Consider the following 20,209-nt stretch of genomic DNA (forward strand, 5'->3'; position numbering starts at 1 on the left):
CACCTGAGTGTGACCCCAGAGGGGACACGGGGTCTGACCCACCTGAGTGTGACCCCAAGGGGACACAAGGTCTGACACACCCGAGTGTGACCCCAAGGGGACACGGGGTCTGACACACCCGAGTGTGACCCCAGAGGGTCTGTCCCACCTGCATACTCCTAATTAGGGAATCCTAATTCTTAATTGATCATGTGGATAAAAGAGAAAAAAGGGGAAGGAATGGGGCTGGCTGGTTTAAAGATCCTGCACCTGCTCATTTAAAAACATTTAATCTCAACTTATCAGAGAGGAGCAAGGGAAAACAACTGTGAGCTCAAAGGGCAGGAATATAGCTTTCCATGGAAAACCCCAAGGAATTCCAGACAGCCCAGGCACCACCCAAACCTTTCCCCAGCACTGAAGGGATCAGCATTTCTGCTTCTCCACAGAATAGAAACCAAAAGGAATTAAATCAGTAACCCAAGAGCCACTTCCCCAAAAGCAAAGCAGCATTCCCAGATGAGTGACAGTGCTCAACACCCACATGGGATGAAGCTTTCCTTTCCCCATGGGATTTGCCCACCTTCATCCTCCTCAGAGTCAGGGGCTTTATTCCCAGGCAGGTGTGAGGGATGCTGGTTTTCCTCCTCCTGAGGCTGAGGGGAGGCACCAGAAGGCCCAGGTGAGGATCCAGAGTGGTTCCTGCATTTCCTGTCTGTGCCTGAGGCCACACCTGCCCCATCCAGGTGTTTTCCACCCTCTGCCTCTCTCCTTCCATCCAGCTGCTTTGCCAGGCTTTCACTCTCACTGCTGATGCTTTTCTCCAGCTCATCTGAGGCACTCTGACAGGAGAAATCCAGGGAAGTTCTCCCAGGCTGAGGTCCTGTCTTTCTGGGAGGTTCCACGGTGACAGATTTAGAGGGGACAGGTAGAGACCCCTCCTCAGGCGCCAGCTGTGCTTGATCTCGGGGGGAATCATCCCTACATCCTCTTTTCCTTCCTTGCTGACTTCTTCCAACCTTCAGCTTACAGGAGACTCCACTCCTCGTTTTGGGCTGGATTTTCCTCTGTCTGGGTAATGGCTCTGGCTTTTTGCAGTTGTGACTGTCAGGGGCTGGTGCCACACACGAGTCCCTGGCACCACACCTGGAAGGGTTTGTTCCACCCCCACGTGCTCTGGCTCCACTTCCATGTGCTTTGGAAGGGTTTGCCCCCTTTCCACGTGCTTTTCCACTCCCCTCTGGAGCCACAGAACCTCCCTGGCTCCGTGCTTTGGGATCATCCTTCAGCCCACAGTTATTTTGGGGTTTTCTTTCCCTCTTGGCAGCCTCAGGTTCCAACTTTTTAGAGCGAGAGCGCAACAAGGAGCTGCGGGAGGGGGTGGGTGGGGCAGATCCCACGCCGTCCTCCCGGGAAAATTCGGGATCTGGTCCTTCTGCAGGTGGCACTTGAGCATCTGAGTCAGTTTGATGCAGAATATCCAGGGCAATTTTAAGGGAACAGCGATATTGCAGCTCCTCCACGGCCTCCCTCATGTTTTTCTTTTGCTCTGATGAAGAAGAACATTCAATAAATGAAATGATCCTCGTTATCCTACCACACGCAAAACGTATTATTAAAGAAATAATAGATGTTACTTGTAGTGTTTCTTTTAACACTTAAATTATCCATGACTCCCAAGGCAAAGGGTAGAGACACGCAGAGACCAAGCTGGAAGTGCCTCATTTTGAGGGAAACACACATTTCTTCAGCATCCCTCCAACAAACCACCCCAGGGAAGAGGAAAATGATCCTTTTTAACCAATTTTCCAACTTGACGGAAAAGGGGAAAAGAAAATAAGTGAAATACAGAAGTTGTATCCCCCAGGCTGAGTTTCTGCAGGGATTTTACCCCCAGAAAAGACCCAAAGCAGCACATTTGGGCCCCTCCCTCCTCACCCAGGGTGGAGGCGATGGCCTTGATCCGCTCCTCTGTCAGGGGAAAGGCATTTGCAGAGCTCACACTGACCCTGGAACACAACAAAGGGGACTAGAATGAGCACCCAAAACACTCCCAGCACCACAACTCTGCTCTCAGCCAGCAAAAAACCCCAAATATTCCCTCCCCCAAGCTGTCCTTGTTAGGGTTAAACACCTAAACCTTCTGCAAGTCCAGGATCCTGTCTCACCGGCACCTTCAGATAAAAGGATTCCTTTCTTTCCCTTTTTTTTTTCTTTTTTAACCCCTAAGAATGCAAACAAGTGACAGGAACAAGGATACTTAACTGCTTCTGCAAGCCAAGGATTTCAGCTTTAAATCCCATCCTTTTCGTGGCAGCAACAGGACCGCTCCCAGCAACTCCAGGCTTGCACAGAACCTATGTTAAACGTGAAAAATCTTCATTTAAAATCCTTGACCAACAGCAAAACGATTTTGTAAGAAGAGCTTAACAGTGCCTGGGGGCAGCCTGAGGATCACAGAATGATAAAATCCCAGGATGGACTGGGTGGGAAGGGACCTTAATGCCCATCTCATCCCACCCCCTGCCACGGGCAGGAACACCTTCCACTGTCCCAGGCTGCTCCAAGCCCTGTCCAGCCTGGCCTTGGACACTTCCAGGGATGGGGCAGCCACAGCTTCTCTGGGAAATCCATTCCAGGGCGTCCCCACCCTCACAGGGAACAATTCCTCCCCCAGTATCCCATCCAACCCCACCCTCTGGCAGTGGGGAGTTATTCCCCCCTTGTCCCATCACTCCAGGCCCTCTCCATTTTTCCTGCTGGCTCCTCCAGCATTGGAGGCATCTCCACAGATCAGCTCAGACAAGTTCAGACACGTTTGCTGGGACCTCTCCCTTCCCTCTTGCTCCGTTTCAGCCCTTTCCAAGCAACAGCCACAAACATTTCCTCATTCCTCGTTACCTTGGCTGGCCACAAACGCCTCTTCCACTTGCAGAGAACAAACTCTTGGTCGGTCATGGCTGAGCTTCACGTGGAAAAGGGCAATTCCAGGGTGTTCTGAGGAAAAAAGAAAAGGGAATAAAGGTGTCACTCACCGTGGTCCATTTTGGTCTTCATTTTTTGAAGGAAATACAAGATTTAATCAAACTTGTTATTATTATTTAGCTTTGGGATCACTGCACTTATATCACCCTGCAGCATTCTCCAAAATTATACCTTAAATTCCATTTTTCTGTAGAAGCTGTGGCTGCCCCATCCCTGGAAGTGCCCAAGGCCAGGTTGGACAAGGCTTGGAGCAACCTGGGATAGGGGAAGGTGTCCCTGGGGATGGGACTGGATGGGCTTTAAGGTCCTTTCAACTCAAACCATCCCAGGATTCAAGAATTCCATAATTCCAGGAGCATAAGTGGGTCTCACTGAGCGTGTTGGGTGAGGAAAATACTATCAGGAATTTAACAATGCAGCCATGGGCCTGCCCCATCCGCAGCTTCCTGTGACCAAACCCTGAAAATAGGGAACTACGCCCTAAAGATAGCGTAACGAGATAGATAACGAGCTGGATACTTTTTACACGCAATTTGATCCCAATTTTTACACATGATTTGCAACAGAAACCTGAGCGGCCTCAGAGCCCTCAGGGGTTCCTCAAGCGCTTGGGGGGAAAAAGAAACAAAAAAACCAACAACATATTAAAGCCAAGATCTTCCTGTACTTACAAGGTCCGGGTGCTGGGATCGCCGGGGCTCCGGGATCGCGGCCCTGCGGCGGCGGACAGAGGGACGAGGGGCCGTTAGTGCCGCCCGGAACGGCGGGGCCGGGGCGGGACCCCCGTGAGGCGGTGCGGGGACAGCGGGAACCGCCCAAACACCCACCTGAGGGGAGGGACGGGACGCCCAAACCCCCCCACAGCGAGGGGAGGGACGGGACCCTCCCCCAAACCTCCTCCGGTGAGGGGAGTGACCTCCCCCCCCCCCCAGTCCCACACTCGGTGAGGGACGGGACGGGAGGGGACGGGACGGGGCCCCCAAACCCGAGCCGGTGACCCCCCCCCCCCCAGATCCCCCTCCATGAGGGATGGGACTCCCAAGCCCCCCTCTGTGAGGGATGGACCCCTCCAAGCGCCTCGGTTAGGGGAGGAACGAACGGGACCCCTGCAAACCCTCCCCTCACGGGGGACGCCACCCCAAACCCTCCCCGGTGAGGGGAGGGAAGGAACCTTCGCTTCGCCCGGTCAGAGGACGGACGGGACTCCCACAAACCCAACCCCGGTCCCAGTGATGGCCCCCAGACCCTCGTGTGCCCCCCAGACCCCGCTCTGAGGGGGAGGGAAGGGGGGGACGGGGGAGGGGGCACCATTACCGTGCGCGCTCCCGACAACGCCGCCCCCCGCGCGCGCCGCCGCCCTCCACGTGAGGGTCTGCGCATGCGCCGCCCGGCACCGCCCCCTCGGGCCAATCAGCGAGCGCCGCCTGGCGCCCCGCCCTCCCCGCCGCGGCCAAAACACCCGGCTCAGCCAATCGGAGAGCCCGCTGCGACCGTAGCCACGCCTACCTCGTCTTCTATTGGAGGGTTGGGCGGAAGTCGTTCCCACTCTGGGTAGGGCGGCATGGCAACGGGGTGAGTGACGTCATCGCCGAGAAGAGTGACGTCATTTAACAATTTGGGGTGGACGGAGCTTGAAGCCCATCCAGTGGGCAGGGATCTCTTCCATGGCCCGGGTGGCTCCAAGCACCCGTGGGGCAGGGCCCGGCCGCACCCCCTGCAGGCTCAATCCAAGGCGGTTCTAATCCAAACTCTTGGAATGCAATTCCCAGAGAAACTACGGCTGCCCCACCCTGGAAATGTCCAAGGCCAGGTTGGATGCAGCTTGGAGCAACCTGGGACAGTGGAATGTGTCCCTGCCCATGGCAGGAGGTGGGACGAGCTGATCCTTCAATTCCCTTCCAACCCAAACCGTTCCACGCCGATCTGAGGAAAACGGAGAAAACGCAGCCCACACTCACTCTCGAGATTTGATGCTTTATTCTGTCTCTACTTGGTTATAAACACCTGGCTATCAGAACTGTCACCGCTACACTGAAGTCGTTACTCAAAACACACGCTGCAAACAGCAACAAACCGGAATGCGCCTCCGCGGGCTTCCCTCCCAGGAGTGCATTTTTCCAATCTTTCAGTACGGATACCTTTGGAATGATACTGTTAACATAAGACACAAACTCCTCTTCTGGCTTTGCTCGCAGCCCCCTCCCTCCTCCCAGTGCCTTCTGCCACTGGAGATACTTTGTGTAATTGATTTGCCAACTGTAATTCCTGTTCTCCTGCAGGATTGGGAATGCGGCTGTTAACTCAGCCTTTCCCAGCACCAGTCCCTGCTTCGCGGGCTCTGGGGGTGCCCAGGCTGGTCCTGGAAGGGGCTTTAATCAGCATTTCATGTCGAAGGATAGAAAATAGTCTTTAAAACCTGGGTTAGGGAGCAACGAGGTGGAGTTCAGGTCCCGCCGGAGACACGACACGGAGTTGGGAGGACACACTGAGGATAGGATGGACGCTGGAGCTGAGCACCCTGCAAGGTTCAGCCCTCAGGGTTAAAAAAAAGGAGATTGAAAAACTGCCCCTCCTGCCAGAAATCCAAAAAAAAAGGGATAATTTCCCTGTGCTGCAGCATCCCGTGGGATCAGCGGCTTCATTTCCCCCCTGGGACACCTCCCTGGGCAGCTGCTTCCCCATAAAAGAGCAACTCAGTTGAAAACATTGCAGCTCTGGTCAAGCCCTGATATTTTGCCAATTAAAACCCCTCTTGAACACCCAATTTCTCTGCTGTCTTCAACTCCCCCAACCCCACCGAGCTCCAGGGTGGATTAGGACACGGAGCTGTTTTCATTTCTGCTCGTGCTGGAGATAAACCCAAAATCCTCGTGTCACATTTTCCTTCCCCTGCTCCGGCCTCAACCTCCTGACCCTGCTCTGTCACCCTCAGGTCCGGCACCGCTGCGTCACCTTCGGCAAAACATCCGATTTTGGGGGGTTTTTTCTGCCCTTCCTGTCCCAGCTGCTCAATTCTGCGCCCCCATCCTGGGGGGAATGAACTTCCTGGACATATTTATTCTCCTCCAGGTGGGATTTTTACCCAGAACACACCATTCTAAGCCCAAAATGTAGGGGTGCAGGTCATGGTTGCTGCCTTGGGTGTCAAACCTGGCAGGATCCCACCAACTCTCCCTAATTCCCACATGGAATATGGCTTTTCCTGTCTGGTCACTTGCTCTGTATTAAACTCTAAAAGTGCTTATCCTGTTTCCTGCCTTTAAAAAAAAAAAAAAAATTCCTTTCAAGAAGTTTGTCTGGTGATTCCATTAAAAAATAAGAATAAAAACGGTATAAACTCATTGTCCTCTGTCAGGGAACAGCAGTTACGTGGTAGAGGCTCACAAAGTACAAACAATTGTGTTGTTCTTACTCAAGAATTGTGTAAATTCCTGTGTTAAAATGGTGTCAATCCTGACCTGGAATGCCAAGGGGAGGCCGGACCGGCATTGCCAGTCCGTGACCACCCTACCACCACCAGCAGCAGGGATCCACAGCAGGCTGAAGGTGGGGAACACACCCAAAAAAAACACAACCCAGGGCTCGGCTACTGCCTGGGAGTGACAAGGGAACCACTGGCATGGGCTGTTGTCCGGAGAGGATCGAACATGTGGGGTCAGAGGCTCCTAAAACCCCGCCTAACACAGCAGAGACCCCACAGCTGGGCTGGTGACAGTGCTGGAGGTGTCACAGCTACGGCAGCACAATTCGAAGAAATGAAACCTCCAGAACTGTTTAGAGGAACCCCTTAAAGACAACTCTCTGCCTTTGCAGGGAAAAGTGGGAGAAATCCTTAGTTCTGCTGTTTGCTCCTCGTTTTTCGGGATCTTTCCAAGCCACAGCGGCCCAGACTGCTGGAGAGTGGGAAGACAAAGTCACCTCCTCGTCCCCTCAGCCAGGCGGGCACAGACACAGGGACAGCAACCAGGGGGTGACAGGACATGACACGAGGATGTTCCAGAGCCCAGACCACGGGCTCGGGGCTCTCCGGGCCCCCCGGCAGCAGCCAAGGCTGGGCGGTGTCACTGCTCCGGGCCCGTTAACTGTCACAGCCGGCGCCTGGCACGGCCACCGGGGCCACGGCGGGGTGGTCACTCTGGAACACGGCGAGCTCCGTGGTGGCCTCGGGGCCGCCGGTCCCCGCGGGCTGGGGCAGGCCCCGGGGTCCCCGCTGGCCGCGGCTGCTGCGGGAGCAGTCGTGGTGGCCGTGGTTGCCCAAGCGGCTGGAGGCCACCACGGCTTTCATGGCGGCCTGGAGCAAAGGCAGAGAATTAGGGAATTGTGCAATGTTCCCACCTCCAGGCCCAGCCCAGGACACCCCAACAATCCCACCCTGTCCACCCCTGGGAGCATTGTCCAAACTCTCCTGGAGCTCTGGCAGCCTGGGGGCCGGGCCCATTCCCTGGGGGAACTCAGCACCCTCTGGGGGAGGAACCTTTCCCTAAAATCCAAAATCCATCCCAAGCCCCCTGGCACAGCTCCACACCTTCCCTTGGCACCCCAAGAGGGTGTTTGGCAGAATTCTGCCCTTGGAAGCCACTCTCTGGGCCCTGTAGGCCGTGGCCGGGGATGTGGCAGTGTCCCCCAAGGTGCCAGATGTCCCCTCCTCACCTTCAGTTTCCTCCTGGCGTTGAATTCCTGCAGTTTCTTCTGCGTGCTGTCCATGTGAGCGAATTTCGCCGCTTTCCCGGTGACCCAGGGGTGCTCCAGGGCCTGATAAACCGTCAGCCTCTTCTGCGGGTCCAAAACGATCAATTTTCTGACCTGAAATCACCGAAACCACGCCGAGTTTTTGTTATTTTGAAATAACTCACGGTAAAGTAAGAAGGAATTATCGTGGATGCGTAGTATATATGGTAATGAATCAGAAAATCAGTCAGAAAAATAAGGAATAAATAAAAGAAGTTAGAGGAAGCAAGAGCGTGTACTAAATAAATAAATAATAAATTCGCATGAGAAATGAAATAATTCCTAGAAATGTGTGATAAATAAATAAATGTAATGAAATAAATATAGGCAGTAAATAAATAAATAAACAAATAAAAATGAAATAATGAAAGACATGAAATCAAGAATAAAAATATGTGATTAATAAATAAATGAATAAATGTAATAAATAAAAATAAAATCACAAAATAAATGGAATCAATAATGAAAAGAGTGATAAATAAATAAATGGAAATTTGTCATAAATAAATAAAACAAAAAATGTAATAAACACATAAAAATAAAACCATAAATCAATCAATCAATAATAAAAATGTGTGAGAAATAAATGAAATTAAAGAAATTAGTAAATAGATACAAATGAAATAATCAAATAAGCAATCAAAATGTTATAAATAAATAAAGTAATTAATAAATAAAGGGATAAAAATGAAATCATAAAAGAAATAATAACAATACACAACAAATAAATAAAATGGAATAAATAATAAAATCGAATCAATAAATAAAAATAATGTAAAATAAAATAAAATAATAAAATAAAATGAAGTAAAACGAAGTAAAATGAAATAAAATGAAGTAAAATGAAGTAAAATGAAATAAAGTAAAACGAAGTAAAATGAAATAAAATGAAGTCAAATAAAGTAAAATAAAATAAAATAAAATAAAGTAAAATAAAGTAAAATAAAATAATAAAAAAATAAAAATAAAATAAAATAAAATAAAATGAAGTAAAATGAATTAAAATAAAGTCAAATAAAGTCAAAGGAAGTAAAATAAAGTAAAGTAAAGTAAAATAAAATAAAATAAAGTAAAATAAAATAAAATAAAATTAAATTAAATTAAATTAAAATAAATTTTAAAATAAAAATAATTTTTAGTTTCACAAGCCCCGGCACTGCCTCGCTCACCAAATCCTTGGCGTTGGGGGACACCTCGTCCCACCAGGGGGACACGAACTCGTAGTCGCAGGTGAGGATGCGGCTGTACATGTACTGATCCCCCCGCGGGTCGAAGAAGGGCTCGAAGCCACAGAGCCTGGAGAGGGGACAGGAGCCGTGGGACACGGTGGGACAAACCCAGCCCCCCCCGTGGCACCGGTGCTGTGGGACAGAGGGGACAAACCCATCCCCGCCGTGTCCCACGGCTGTGGCACTCACAGGATGTAGGTGATGACGCCCACGCTCCACATGTCCACCTCGGGCCCGTAGGGACACCCGTGCAGGATTTCGGGGGCTGGAAGCAAAGTTTGGGGGGTCAAATACGCTCACAGGCAGAGAAAACCCCGCTGGGCACCGGCAGCATCTCCCAGGTGTGGAGAAAAAAGGGATAAATGTGGCTCTGTGCCAGCCAGATGTGGCACAGCGCCAGCCATCCCTGCACCGAGCTGTGCCCGGCCTCAGGCAGGGAAACCTGCTCGGAATGTCCCTCCTGTCCCCAGCTTTCCTCTCCCCCAGATTGTCCCTCCCACCCCCGGTTCCCCCCTCCCCGCTCACCGCAGTACCCCGGTGTCCCACACACGGTTTTCATGGTGTCCTGTTCATCCACGATCTTGGAGAGCCCGAAGTCACCTTGCGGGGACACGAGGGAGTGGCATTGCCATCAGGGAGGGGCACTGGGATCCCCTCTCGTGCCACAGCCCCCCCAGCCAGGGCCCCCAACCCACCGATTTTGAGGGGCGCGTCCGGGGACAGGTCTGCGTAGAGCAGATTCTCCGGCTTCAGGTCCCGGTGGACGACTCCGTTCTCGTGCAAATACTGCAAAAAGAGGAACAGTGGGATGTGAGAAGGAAGGGACGGAATTTGGGAGGTGGCAGCAGCACCTGGGGACCCGTCACAAACTCAGGACCAGCTCGGGAACAGCCACCGCTGTGGCAGTGCTGTTTCCAGTTAGGAGTTCCCGTTTTTAAAGCCTCCCGTTGCCATGGAAACTATGGGATGCAGAGCAGCCTTGACCTTCCTCCTTCCTCTCCTTCAGCCCCCCTAAAAGCTGATCCACCTTCTCCCAGCAGTGCCTTTGGAAGGCCAAAGGAGAGCGGATAAAGGAGGTATTTGGGATGGGGACAGCTCTGCCTCTCCCCAGGGGTATTTGGGATCAGTGCAACTCTGGATGCCTCTCCCCCCCAGGGGTATTTGGGATGGGGCAACTCCAGGCACTTCTCCTCAGGGATATTTGGGCTGGGGGCAGTTCTGAGTCCCTCTCCTCAGGGATATTTGGGATCAGTGCAGCTCCGGGTGCCTCCCCCCAGGGATATTTGTGATGGCTGCAGCTCCAGGCCCTTGTCTGTCAGGATATTTGGGATGGGGGCAGCTCTGGGTGCCTTTCCCCAGGGATATTTGGGTGCAGCCCCCCCAGTGCCACCCCCAAACCACCCCCGGGACCCCCTCACTGGGCCATCCCCAGGGTGACCTTACCGAAACGGCCTCCAGGATCTGCTTGACCACGTGAGCCGCATCCTGCTCGCTGTAGAACCCCCTCTCCACAATCCTGTGGGCACACAGAGCCTTCAGCCCCCTCCATCCTCATCCTCCTCCCACATCCCACTGGGATCCATCCCCCGGAGTGGATCCATACCTGTCGAAGAGTTCTCCTCCCGTCACCAGCTCCAGCACCAGCGCGATCTCCGAGGGCGTCTCGAAAATCTCCTTCAGCTTGATCTGGAAAGAGCAACAGGAGGGATTTTGGGATGTGGGATGTGGGAACACATCCTGGCTGTGCCGGGAGGAGGCTCTGATTGCCAGGGAGGGGGGAAAGGGTTGGTTCAGGGCAAACCAGCGCATTTCCCTCCTCGAGTTGGTTTTTCCCCACTCTTGATTTGTTTCCACCTGAATTTTTTTAACAGTTCGCAGCAGCCCCGCTCACTTAACACAGAATAAGGATGGATCTGGGAATGGGAAGAGCTGGTGCCTTTATCCTCTTCTCATCTCTGAGCTCGTTTGTCAGAGGAGCTCCTTGAGCGCATTTTAATTTCGCAGCTCCGTCGGCACCTCGGAGCCTCTGTTGCTCCTGCAGTGTGAGAGTGACCCCGGCTGCATCCCCCGGGATGGATCCTGCACTCCTGCCCTGGCTGGGATGAGGGAGAGCCGGACACAGCCCTGCGAGGTCATGGCCACTCTGGGATCAAGGCTCTGGGAATGTCCCTTGGACTGTTCTGCAGCAGAGGAGGCACCAAACCTGTGTTTTCCTCCCGATTTTTGCAGTTTAGCTCCCACAGGAGCCCTTTGTGCCTGCACAGCCCATCTGGAATTAACAATTCTCTCTTAAAGCCACGTCCAAATGCAATTCTTCCTTTTTTTTTTTTTTTTTGGAAAAAATGGAAACCCAAGAATTTCACGCTTCTTAAGACTTTTGTGACACCGCGAATTTCATGGGGCTTTAATCATTCCCCTTCCCAGGCTGGGTGACAAGCCGTGATCCCCCGCGGGGTGAGAGACACTATGTGGCAGCTTATTGCATTATAATAATACACGGAGCCCTATAATTTTCCTATTAACTTCAAAAGTTTACAATCCTATTATCAGCCGCCACCGAGGTCGGTGCCGCACGATAGCGGCGCCGGCGTCAATAATGGAGCAGAGCAGCTCCTCTTCAAACATCACTTGAAACTTGGGATGAGCAGAACCCCACGGAAACCTTGGGGATTTAAATATTCAAACGGGCTGGATCCTCCTCCACGGGCTCCGGGGAGCTGCTGGCTGGAGAGGGGAGGGAGGAAATTGGATTTTCTGTGGTGTTCCTGATAACACATCAGAGAGGAGCCTCTTGCCACCCACGGCTGGTATCACCTGGGCTGCTCCGAGTGCGTGATTCCCATCCTGGTTGTTATCCTGCGTCTGCCCAAGTGTCCTGGGGTGGGGGAAATGTCTCCGTGGAAAAGGCTGAAGCACCAAATTGCCCCAAAACATTGAAACACCCCAAGATGGGCCCAAGCCGAGCTGGCTGAGAGGTTTAGGGACACCCCGTCCCCAGTGCTTTGCCCCTGTTATCCCTGGTTTTGGGGTGGTTTGGATTTTTCTTGGCTTCATCTCTTTGTGTGAAGGTTTTGGGGCTTCTCCAGAGGGCAAAGTTCCGAGGATGTTTGATGTGGCTGGGCTGGAAGCAGCTGTGCCCGGGGTTTGAGGGATGCTGCAGCTTGGGCAGCAGCAGCCAGGGGCAAGACGATGTCCCAGCGATGTCCCAGCGGTGTCCCAGCAATGTCCTGATCACAATCCCAACAGCAGCAGGGCCTGTCCCGGCCCCACAGCAGCTCCCAGGTGCCTTTTTTGTGTCATTTTCTTAACCCAGCTGTTCTCCAAGGTGCTTTTGCAATTTCCCAGTGCAACCACACAGTCGGGATTGAGCCTTTTTTGGGAGGTGGGGGGCACGGAGCCCCCCAGCCCCTGCCATTCCAGAGGGGCTCTGCTGGCCCAGGCCGGATTAGATCCACTCTGGGCATTGTGAATCGCTCCAGCCGAGCTCCCGTTATCCCCGGAGCACTGAGCAAGGGAATGGCGATGGGCAGGACACGGCCCCAGCCCCCACGGCCCCGGCCTCCCCTTTTATCTCCCCTGGCAGGATTCATTACAGATGGGCAATTTTCTGTGGGATTCGTTTGATCGCCTCGATGGAAATTGCTTACCCGGTGGAAATCTCAAGCCAGGGCATGGGGAGGGGGAGGACGGGGGGTCGTTGGCCTTGGATATCAGAGCTGGGAGCTCAAAGGAGCTGCAACGAGCAGGAATTTCATGTGGCAGCAAGTGAGGAGTCACCTGGACTCTGTCTGTGAGGCAGGGAGGGGACACGGGGTGCAGGGAGGGTTTTCCATGGGGTGCTGGGTTCATCCTGCACCGAGATAGGATGAGCACGAGGACATTCCAGCCCTTCCCTTGGCACTGGGCTGAGTTAAGGGCAAACCCACCCCCAGCAGCCGTGGGCCCGACCCAAGGGGAGGTGGCAGCTGTGTCACGAGGGTCCTACTCACGATGTTGGGATGTGAGAGCCGCAGCAGGACCCCGATCTCCGTCCTCACGATCTTTTTGTCGATCTGCGAAGCAGAGCCCACACAGAGGTTGTGTCACTTGCACTACCTGGCTCCGGCTCCCCACCACACAGAGACCCCCCCCATCACTCCCAGCACGTTTCCATGTCTGCCCCAGGGCCCACCCCCATCCCAAATCCCAGCACTTGTGTCCGTCTGGGACCCCCAGATCGTGGGAACGATGCCCAGTGCCAGGCCTGTGCCCATCCTGGTGCTGAGAGTCAGGGGAGGAGAGACACCACCACCCCTCCCAAGCACCCCCTGCCCCTCCCCAGCCCCTTTCCTGCCTCACTCACCGTTTTCTTCAGGATCTTGGCAGCGTAGGGAGCTCCCGTGCCCTTCTCCTGGCAGCTGAACACCACCGAGGTGGCTCCCCTGGGAGGGCATGGGGGACGTGAGGCTGGCACAGAGCTGGGGGTCCCGCTCCCCCTGTGCCCCCCACCAGCACCTTTGGCGGTGCCAGGCCCTGGGAGCTCAGCGTGGATCCCACTCTTCATGGATCCCACTTTTCATGGATCCTCCTCCTCCTACATCCCCCTCCTCTTGGATCTCACTCTTCATGGATCCCCCCACTCCTGCATCCCCTTCCTGTACCCCTCTCTTTCATCCCCACCCCGCATCCCCTTCCTGCACCCCCCTCCTGACGCGTCCCTCTCCTGCATCCCCCTGCTCCCGCATCCTTCCCGGCTCAGGCTATTTTAATTAAACCCGACTTCTACAGGGGGTTTAAATCCTTAAGCGGCTTTCACGACAGGACGGAGCCGTCGTGTCCCCACTCGCAGCCCCTCGGCGACAGCGGCGACACTGCCGGGGCCCCATCCCAGCCGCGTCCCCCGGGGCCACGGCACACGGGACGGTCCCTGTCCCCAGACACCTCCCTGCCGGGTGAAACCGCTCCGGGTGACACGGGGCCCGTCGCCATCGCCTCCCCGCCGCGCCCCTCAGCCGATGGCGATCTCAGCTCGAGTTAATCGCGTTTCCTGAGCGCTGGACGGTGAAATCAGCGCATCGCTCCGGGCCATGCCGGGGCTCATTTGCAATTTCATCTCCTTGCCTGGCTCCTGGAGCAGATTAATTCCTGCCCCCGAGTCATCGGCCGCGTTTTACCGCACTTTGGTTTCGCCGCCTTCTGGGACGGAGCTCAGGCTGTGCCTGGAGGTGCCCGGCAAGAGCAGACCCCCAAAACCACCGACTTTCACACCAAAACAATCCCCTGAGCCCACCAACCTCCCCCCCCGCTGCAGCTCCCGGGTGCTCTCCTGAAAGGAGGGATTTGTCTTCAAACCCAGAGCAGATTTTGCAACTCATCCGGCTGAATTTGGGAACGGCGTTCCCATGGCAACGGCAGCCCCGGGTACCGGCTTCCACCGGGATGCTGCGGGATCCACCTGGGATCGGCGAACCCCAACCTGGCCCAGCTCCAAAACATTTCCTCCCTTTGGCCAAACATTCCCCATGAAACTTTAGTTTACAAATAAAAACCGACTTGGGAACGAATTGTTCCAGCTGAGAGGGGAGAGGCGGCCACCAGCTTAGCAAAATGGGCAAAAGCTGCAATTTGACCCCAAAATGACATCGCTGCTGCTGCTGCGAGCATCACAACAACGCTGTTCCAGCGGGAGAAGCCACGAGGTTATTCTTGGAAGCTCCCAGCTGGGCTGGACACGGGGGCAGGACCCTCCACCCCCTCTCCACAGCTGAATCCCAGCCAGGATCTGTCGCCTCTCGCCCTCCCTCTGCATTTTTCCGCACGGACAATTCCCAGCCTGATTCCCTCCGCTAACAAGATCATTTAGGAGCGCTCGGCTCGGCGTTTAGGAGGACTCGGGGTGGCTCCTGTGCCCGCTGTGCCCGTGGCGCTGCCCCTCACGCGTCCCCAATTAGGGCAGCGCTTGGATCTGCGCCGGAATTCGCCACACCTCGGCCCCCGGCCCCGCCGGCCCCCGCAGCCGCCGCTCAAGGCCTCAAATAAATATCCCCAATCAGCCTTGCCTGCGACGGGAGATAATTGCATTTGCTTTCCAGATGAACTGGAAAATGCCGAACAATGGGATTTGCCGACAGCCCGGAACGTGCGGCCGCCGCGAGGGCTGGAAGCAGCCCCGGGCTGGGTCCTCCTCGCTGCCCCCACATCCCTGCCCGGCTCCCTCCATCCCTGCCCGGCTCCCTGGGGCTTCCTGGCCAGAGCTGGATCCAGCCTTGCCAGGAGAAGCTCTAAGGGAGAGCTGTGCATGGCGTGTGAGCTCCCACCAGCCCAAATCCCACCCAGATCCCAACATGCTGTGAGTGGGTGGCTCCAGGACTGAGACCAGCTTGATTTAAACCTGGGTGCTGAAACTGGATGGGTGGATGGATGGATTCCAGGGGCTCCAAGCCTGTCCCTCTGTCCTACATCCTTCTGTGCAGGGCTGGGTGCTGCCAAGCCCTGGGCTGACATGGCCACACCTCGATACAAACACTTAAATTCCTGCTTTTACCAAAATTGCTGTTTTTCAGGATTCTCTGAGGATGGAAACCCAGTGGCAGCTGGGTCTGGCCCAGCCTGAACCACCAAATCCACCTGTTCCAGACCCAGGGCTCTGAGGCAGCACTGCCTCCCCCGCTCTGGCACAGCCCAGAGACCCCACAAGTGGGACCATCAACCTTCCCACCACGGGCTCCCGGCACCCCCTGGCACCCCCCTGCCTGGGGGGCACTGGGACACCTCACCCAGGATCACAGCCCCCAGATGGGCTCTCCAAGCCAAATCCAGACCCTTTGTGGAGCTGGCACTGCCTGGCCTTTGCAGGGGGCTGCTGCAGGCGGGACCCTCATCGCCCACCCCCAAAGCCTTGGGGTGCTCGGAGGGGAGATGAGTCTCCCCATAATCCCACTCCCTGCCATGGACATGAGGAGTATCCAGCTCCACATGCCCAGGGACCTCTGGCCCATCCTGCAAACCCCCAGTGAGCGCTCCCAGACCGTGGCGGCAGTCCAAGTGCCAGGTTACACGAGAGGGGAGGGTCTGTCACCATCCATCCCCTTTATCCATCCTCCCATCCCTCCTTCCATGGCCCTTCCACATCCATCCGTCTTCCCTGCATGTCCATCCCCTCCTGCACCCCTCCATTCTTCCACCCCTCCTCATCCATTCCTCCCACACCCGTCCATCCCCTTCGTATCTGTCCCTCCCTTCCTGCATCCTTTCCTGCATCCCTTCATCCCTCCATTCTCCTTCATCCATCCCCCCATCCATCCCCTCCGTATTCCTCCACCCCTCCCCACATCCCTGCATCCCCTCTGCTCCCCTTCATCCCTCCCTGCCTCCCTCCAGCCCTCTCCCCACCCCAACCAGGACCCGCTCCCACCCCGGGGGTCTCCTGCCCCTCCCAGCCCCTCCCAGTTCGCTCTCCCCGTCCGGTACCGTCCCAGCTCGGGGCCCACGACGTAGAAATCTTCCAGTGCCGCCTCCCGGTGGGATCCATCGATCCAGAACTCGCTCCCGCTCTTGGACGACGGCATGGTGGGCTGGGGGCTGCGAGCTCCCGCCAGCTGCTGGGAAGGGGAGACCCCGGCATCGATCGCCGCGGCCCCCTCCTCACCCCCACCCAATCCCCCCGCGCTTCCGCGAGTGCCCAGATGGCTCGGGAAAAACCAGCGCTCGGGATTATTGAGCGCCATGGAATCACGGCCACAAATCCCCTTCCCACCCCGCACGTACGCTGCCTTTTCCGAGATAATTCCCCCCGCTGTGGGATCTGTCCCCCCTCCAGCTTTATCCGCCACCCTCATCCCCCTTTTCCCACCCCATTCCCACCTTTCTGTGGATCACCCCCCGGCTTTGCAGAGCCCGGCAGGCCGGGCTCCCACGGACTGGTTTGCACCCCGATTCCCGCAGCCTCCCCCAACCCCCCCGGCCCTCCGCACGCCCCCGCGGGCCCGGTAATTTTGGGGTGGGGTCGGGGCCCGGCACGTACCGTTACCTGCGGCGCCGCTCGTGTCCGCCCCGGCTCTGCCTCATCCCCGGCGCGGGATGGCCGTGCCGAGGGTGGGCACGGGGGGTCCTGAGCCCCCGGGGCCGGTGCTGAGCCTGACCGCGGCCCCCCGGGCCCGGGCGGGCCCCCCCCGCTGCTCCCCAAACCGGCGCGTCACGGCTCAGCTCCTCGGCGGGGCTTCACGGGGCGCTGAGCGGCGCTGGGATGGGAGGACGCAGGGATGGGAAGATGGAGGGATGCAGGGATACAGGGATGGGAGGATTCAGGAATGGAGGGATGCAGGGATGGGAGGATGCCGGGATGCGGGAGCGCTGGGATGCCGGGATAGCGGGCAGCACCGGGAGGCAGGGATGGGAGGCTGCCGGGCTGCGGGAGCGCAGCGCTGCAGGGAGAGAGGAAGGTGGGGATGCGGGGCCGGGGCTGCGGAGCACCGGGACCCTCCCAGGCAGCATCACCGGCTCCGCCGCGCTCCCGCCCGGCTCGGCCGTGCCACCCCCCGGCCCGGCGCCGCCACTGCACCGCCCCCGCCGCCCCCCGCCCTCCCGGGGCTGCGGGACCGGCCCGGTGCTTGGGGGGGTCCGGGCGGCCCCGACCCCACTCCCCGCAGCGGCAGGACCCGGCCCCGCAGCGGCACCAGGGCGGGGGCACCGCGGCCGCTCCCCGGGAGCACCCGGAATCCCCCCGGTGCCGCGCCCCCCCATCCCGCCCCGCAGCCTGGGGAGCACCCGCGGCCCCGCACCCACCGGGGCCGGGCCGTGTCCCCCCGAGCAGCCAGAACCGGGAACCCCCCGGTGCCGGGGGTCTCGTCCCGGGGGGGGCGCGGGCGCTGCCCGGAGCGGCCGCACGGTGACGCCGTCGCCCCCCGGATGGGAACGGGGGGGGGGGGGGGGAAAGGGGGGGGGGGGAGGGGACGGGGCGGGGCTGGAGTGGGATTGGGGAGGGTTTGGGTTACGGGGCTGGAGTGGGAATGGGCTGGGAAGGGTGGGAATGGGACTGGGAATGGTGGCGCCCGGCTGGAGCAGGGGGATGGGCAGGGGAGGTGGGACCAGGGATGGGTGGGGTTGGGGTGGGATTGGGGATGGGGTGGGGCCAGGAACGGGGCGGGAATGGAGATGGGATTGGAGATGGGATGAGATAGGGCAGGGCTGGGACTGAGGATGGGATGAGGGTGGGGGTTGGGTTGGGATAGGGTCAGGGATGAGATGGGAATGGGGATGGGATGGGAGGGGAATAGGGCCAGGGTGAGACTTGGATTGGGAATGGGGTGATCTGGGCCTGGCAGGAACAGAATCAGAGTGGACATGGAATTAGAGAAGGAGATGGGACGGGGCCAGGGATAGGATTGGGCTGGGACTGTGGATGGTGTTTGGATGGGGCCAGGGATGGGATGGGAGTGGGGATGAGATGGGAATGAGGATGGAACAGGTCCAGGAATGGGGTGGGAGTGAAGATAGGGCTGTGATTTGTCTGGGAAAAGGATAGGAATGAGGCTGGAATGGGGCCAGGAACAGGGTGGGAGTGGGGATAGGGCTGGGGTGCCGTTGTCCCCGTGTCTGGGGCCACCCACGCTGTCGGGGAGCCCCACGGGGTGTGGTGTTCCCCACAGCAAAGGGAGGAGAAAATCCCTCCTGAACATCCAAGGTGAGGAAACAGCAGATTTTTATGTTTTTCTATTAAAAATTCGAAATCCTGAGGGCATCCAGCAGGACCGAAGGGTAGACGGGCCCTGAGGATGCTGCAGAACCCCCCAAATCCCTCAACAAAAACAGAAGACCCCCACAAAAGGCCCCGCCACGAGGATCTCGCCAGCCTGAAACGTTCTCCTTGTCACGGGCTTCCCGAGTATTTATTAGAATATTTTATCATATCTGAGGGAGGCAAACTCAGCCCTGCTTGATCTCCTCCAGTTGCAACTCCCTTTTGAAAGGGATGTTCGTACAGGGAGTGACCTGCTCCATGAATAAATTGACTCTGCCTCCGTCTCTCCCCCGTCCTGGAATGTTGTGGAGACAAGGGTGGGCTGGAGAGGCTGCTTTGCATAATTAATATTGATCACTCGATCCCGAACAAGCACAATCCCCCCGTTCATCCCCAAAGAGTGGAGGGCTGTGTTGGCAGCGGGGAGGCAGCTCCTTCCCTTTGGAAATCCCATAATTGGGCTCCTGGAGAGGGCTGCAACCCCCCCACGGCACCCACAGACACCCGCGGGTGGGCACGGGATGGGGCACGGCGCTGGGCAGCGGGAAATGGGGATTTTGGGATGGGGCAGCTCCGGTCCCCTGCACGCTGCAGCACCCCAAAATCCCCAAGAGGTGCGGGGTGCCCTTTGCAGCACCGGGACATATTCCCAAGGTGGAGATCCAGCCGCTGGCAGCAGGAATTGTCCCATCCTCCGCCGGTTTGGTGGGACGGTGGGGCTGGATCGGCGCCTCCGGCCTTTTGTCTGCGGGAGAGGAATTAATTATTTTGTTCTCTCATTACCCCGGACTAAAATCCATTTCAGAGCAGCATAAATTTAGGTGCCTGAAGTGGCTATTTTAACATCCCGGGAAACATTTCTCTCCCTCTCTCGCCCTTTCCCCAATCATTTCTGTCTCATTGGCAGCCATCGACGTTCCGGATGAAGCACAAGATGGAGGGACATTATCCAAACACAGTGAAAGGGCCCCTCCAGGATGGAAAATGGGATGGTGAGGCCGAAGTGGGACCCCCCCCAAACCCCCCAAGCCCCCAGCACTGGGCTGGGGGTCTCGGACAAATCCCAGAGCGGAGTCTGGGAACGGCCCCGCGAGGCACCGGCTGCCGCCGTGTGCTGCTCAATTGTTTGGAACATAAAATGGAAATTAATACATGGGGTGACCCCCCCCCGGCATCCCCCCCTTCCCCCCAGCGCCGCTCGCCTCGTTAATTGAACGGCGCGAAGCAAATGAGGTCAGAGCTCACTTGAGCCAGACAAGGACACGGGAACACGCGCGGCTGCCGGCGAGGCAGGGCTGTACCTGCCCGTGTTTAGCATTCCTGCCGGGATCCGCTCATTAAAAACCTAAAAGGCGGCTTAAGCATCCCATTAGAGCCTCTCCCGGCTCTGGATCCTTCCCTCGCCGACGTGGTTGCGGGGGAGAGCGGGATTGCAGCCGGGCTCTGGGAGGGGGTTTGCAGTTCCTGCCCCATCGCCGGCTCTTCGGGGGGCTTTGGGGCTCTTCTGAGGGTGCCTCGAGATGCCAGAAGCAGGGGGTGAGAGAGAGGTGGGAGGGATGCTGAGGGTGAG

General features: G+C 56.8%; 2 protein-coding genes across 7 annotated transcripts in view; both read right to left on the bottom strand.

The window, feature by feature from the left end:
• The window catches only part of PWWP3A (PWWP domain containing 3A, DNA repair factor), a 10,359-nt gene extending 6,020 nt beyond the window's left edge, over nucleotides 1-4,339 (bottom strand). The window contains exons 1-6 of the mRNA XM_042032256.1: nucleotides 4,279-4,339; nucleotides 3,636-3,678; nucleotides 2,881-2,976; nucleotides 2,245-2,336; nucleotides 1,918-1,988; nucleotides 563-1,528 (exon numbers count right to left, since the gene is read on the bottom strand). Of these exons, the coding sequence (XP_041888190.1) occupies nucleotides 563-1,528; nucleotides 1,918-1,988; nucleotides 2,245-2,336; nucleotides 2,881-2,937 (1,186 nt within the window). The 5' untranslated portion in view covers nucleotides 2,938-2,976; nucleotides 3,636-3,678; nucleotides 4,279-4,339. The remainder of the gene's footprint in view (nucleotides 1-562; nucleotides 1,529-1,917; nucleotides 1,989-2,244; nucleotides 2,337-2,880; nucleotides 2,977-3,635; nucleotides 3,679-4,278) is intronic.
• Nucleotides 4,340-4,924: 585 nt separating this feature from the next.
• On the bottom strand, nucleotides 4,925-17,778 carry LOC121666600 (calcium/calmodulin-dependent protein kinase type IV-like). 6 transcript variants are annotated; one of them, XM_042032649.1, is made up of 13 exons: nucleotides 17,685-17,778; nucleotides 16,924-17,323; nucleotides 16,371-16,498; nucleotides 13,264-13,342; nucleotides 12,911-12,973; nucleotides 10,525-10,607; nucleotides 10,365-10,437; nucleotides 9,617-9,707; nucleotides 9,447-9,521; nucleotides 9,111-9,186; nucleotides 8,862-8,988; nucleotides 7,615-7,767; nucleotides 4,925-7,255 (listed from the first exon to the last, which is right to left on the bottom strand). In XM_042032649.1, exons 3-13 carry the CDS (start codon nucleotides 16,466-16,468, stop codon nucleotides 7,043-7,045), a joined length of 1,131 nt encoding a protein of 376 aa, XP_041888583.1. In that variant the 5' UTR covers nucleotides 16,469-16,498; nucleotides 16,924-17,323; nucleotides 17,685-17,778; the 3' UTR covers nucleotides 4,925-7,042. The 6 variants fall into 6 exon arrangements, with proteins under 6 accessions (XP_041888583.1, XP_041888662.1, XP_041888497.1 ...); XM_042032728.1 differs by lacking the exon at nucleotides 17,685-17,778 and having other exon boundaries at nucleotides 16,930-17,433; XM_042032563.1 differs by lacking the exon at nucleotides 17,685-17,778 and having other exon boundaries at nucleotides 16,371-16,501; nucleotides 16,930-17,433.
• Between the last annotated feature and the right edge of the window lie 2,431 nt (nucleotides 17,779-20,209).

This window comes from Corvus kubaryi, unplaced genomic scaffold, assembly GCF_017639235.1.
Source record: "Corvus kubaryi isolate FWS band 111438036 unplaced genomic scaffold, C.kubaryi_AGA036_p1.0 121, whole genome shotgun sequence".
In the NCBI taxonomy this organism is placed as follows: domain Eukaryota; kingdom Metazoa; phylum Chordata; class Aves; order Passeriformes; family Corvidae; genus Corvus; species Corvus kubaryi.

What these genes read in the sequence shown, in the direction of transcription:
- LOC121666600 (XM_042032649.1), bottom strand. Translation starts at nt 16,468, where the DNA reads ATGCCGTCGTCCAAGAGCGGGAGCGAGTTCTGGATCGATGGATCCCAC. An exon ending in GGCTCTCACATCCCAACATC is followed by an intron (nt 10,608 to 12,910) that starts GTGAGTAGGACC and finishes TGCTCTTTCCAG; the next exon opens with ATCAAGCTGAAGGAGATTTT. An exon ending in CCCCCAACGCCAAGGATTTG is followed by an intron (nt 7,768 to 8,861) that starts GTGAGCGAGGCA and finishes CGGTGATTTCAG; the next exon opens with GTCAGAAAATTGATCGTTTT.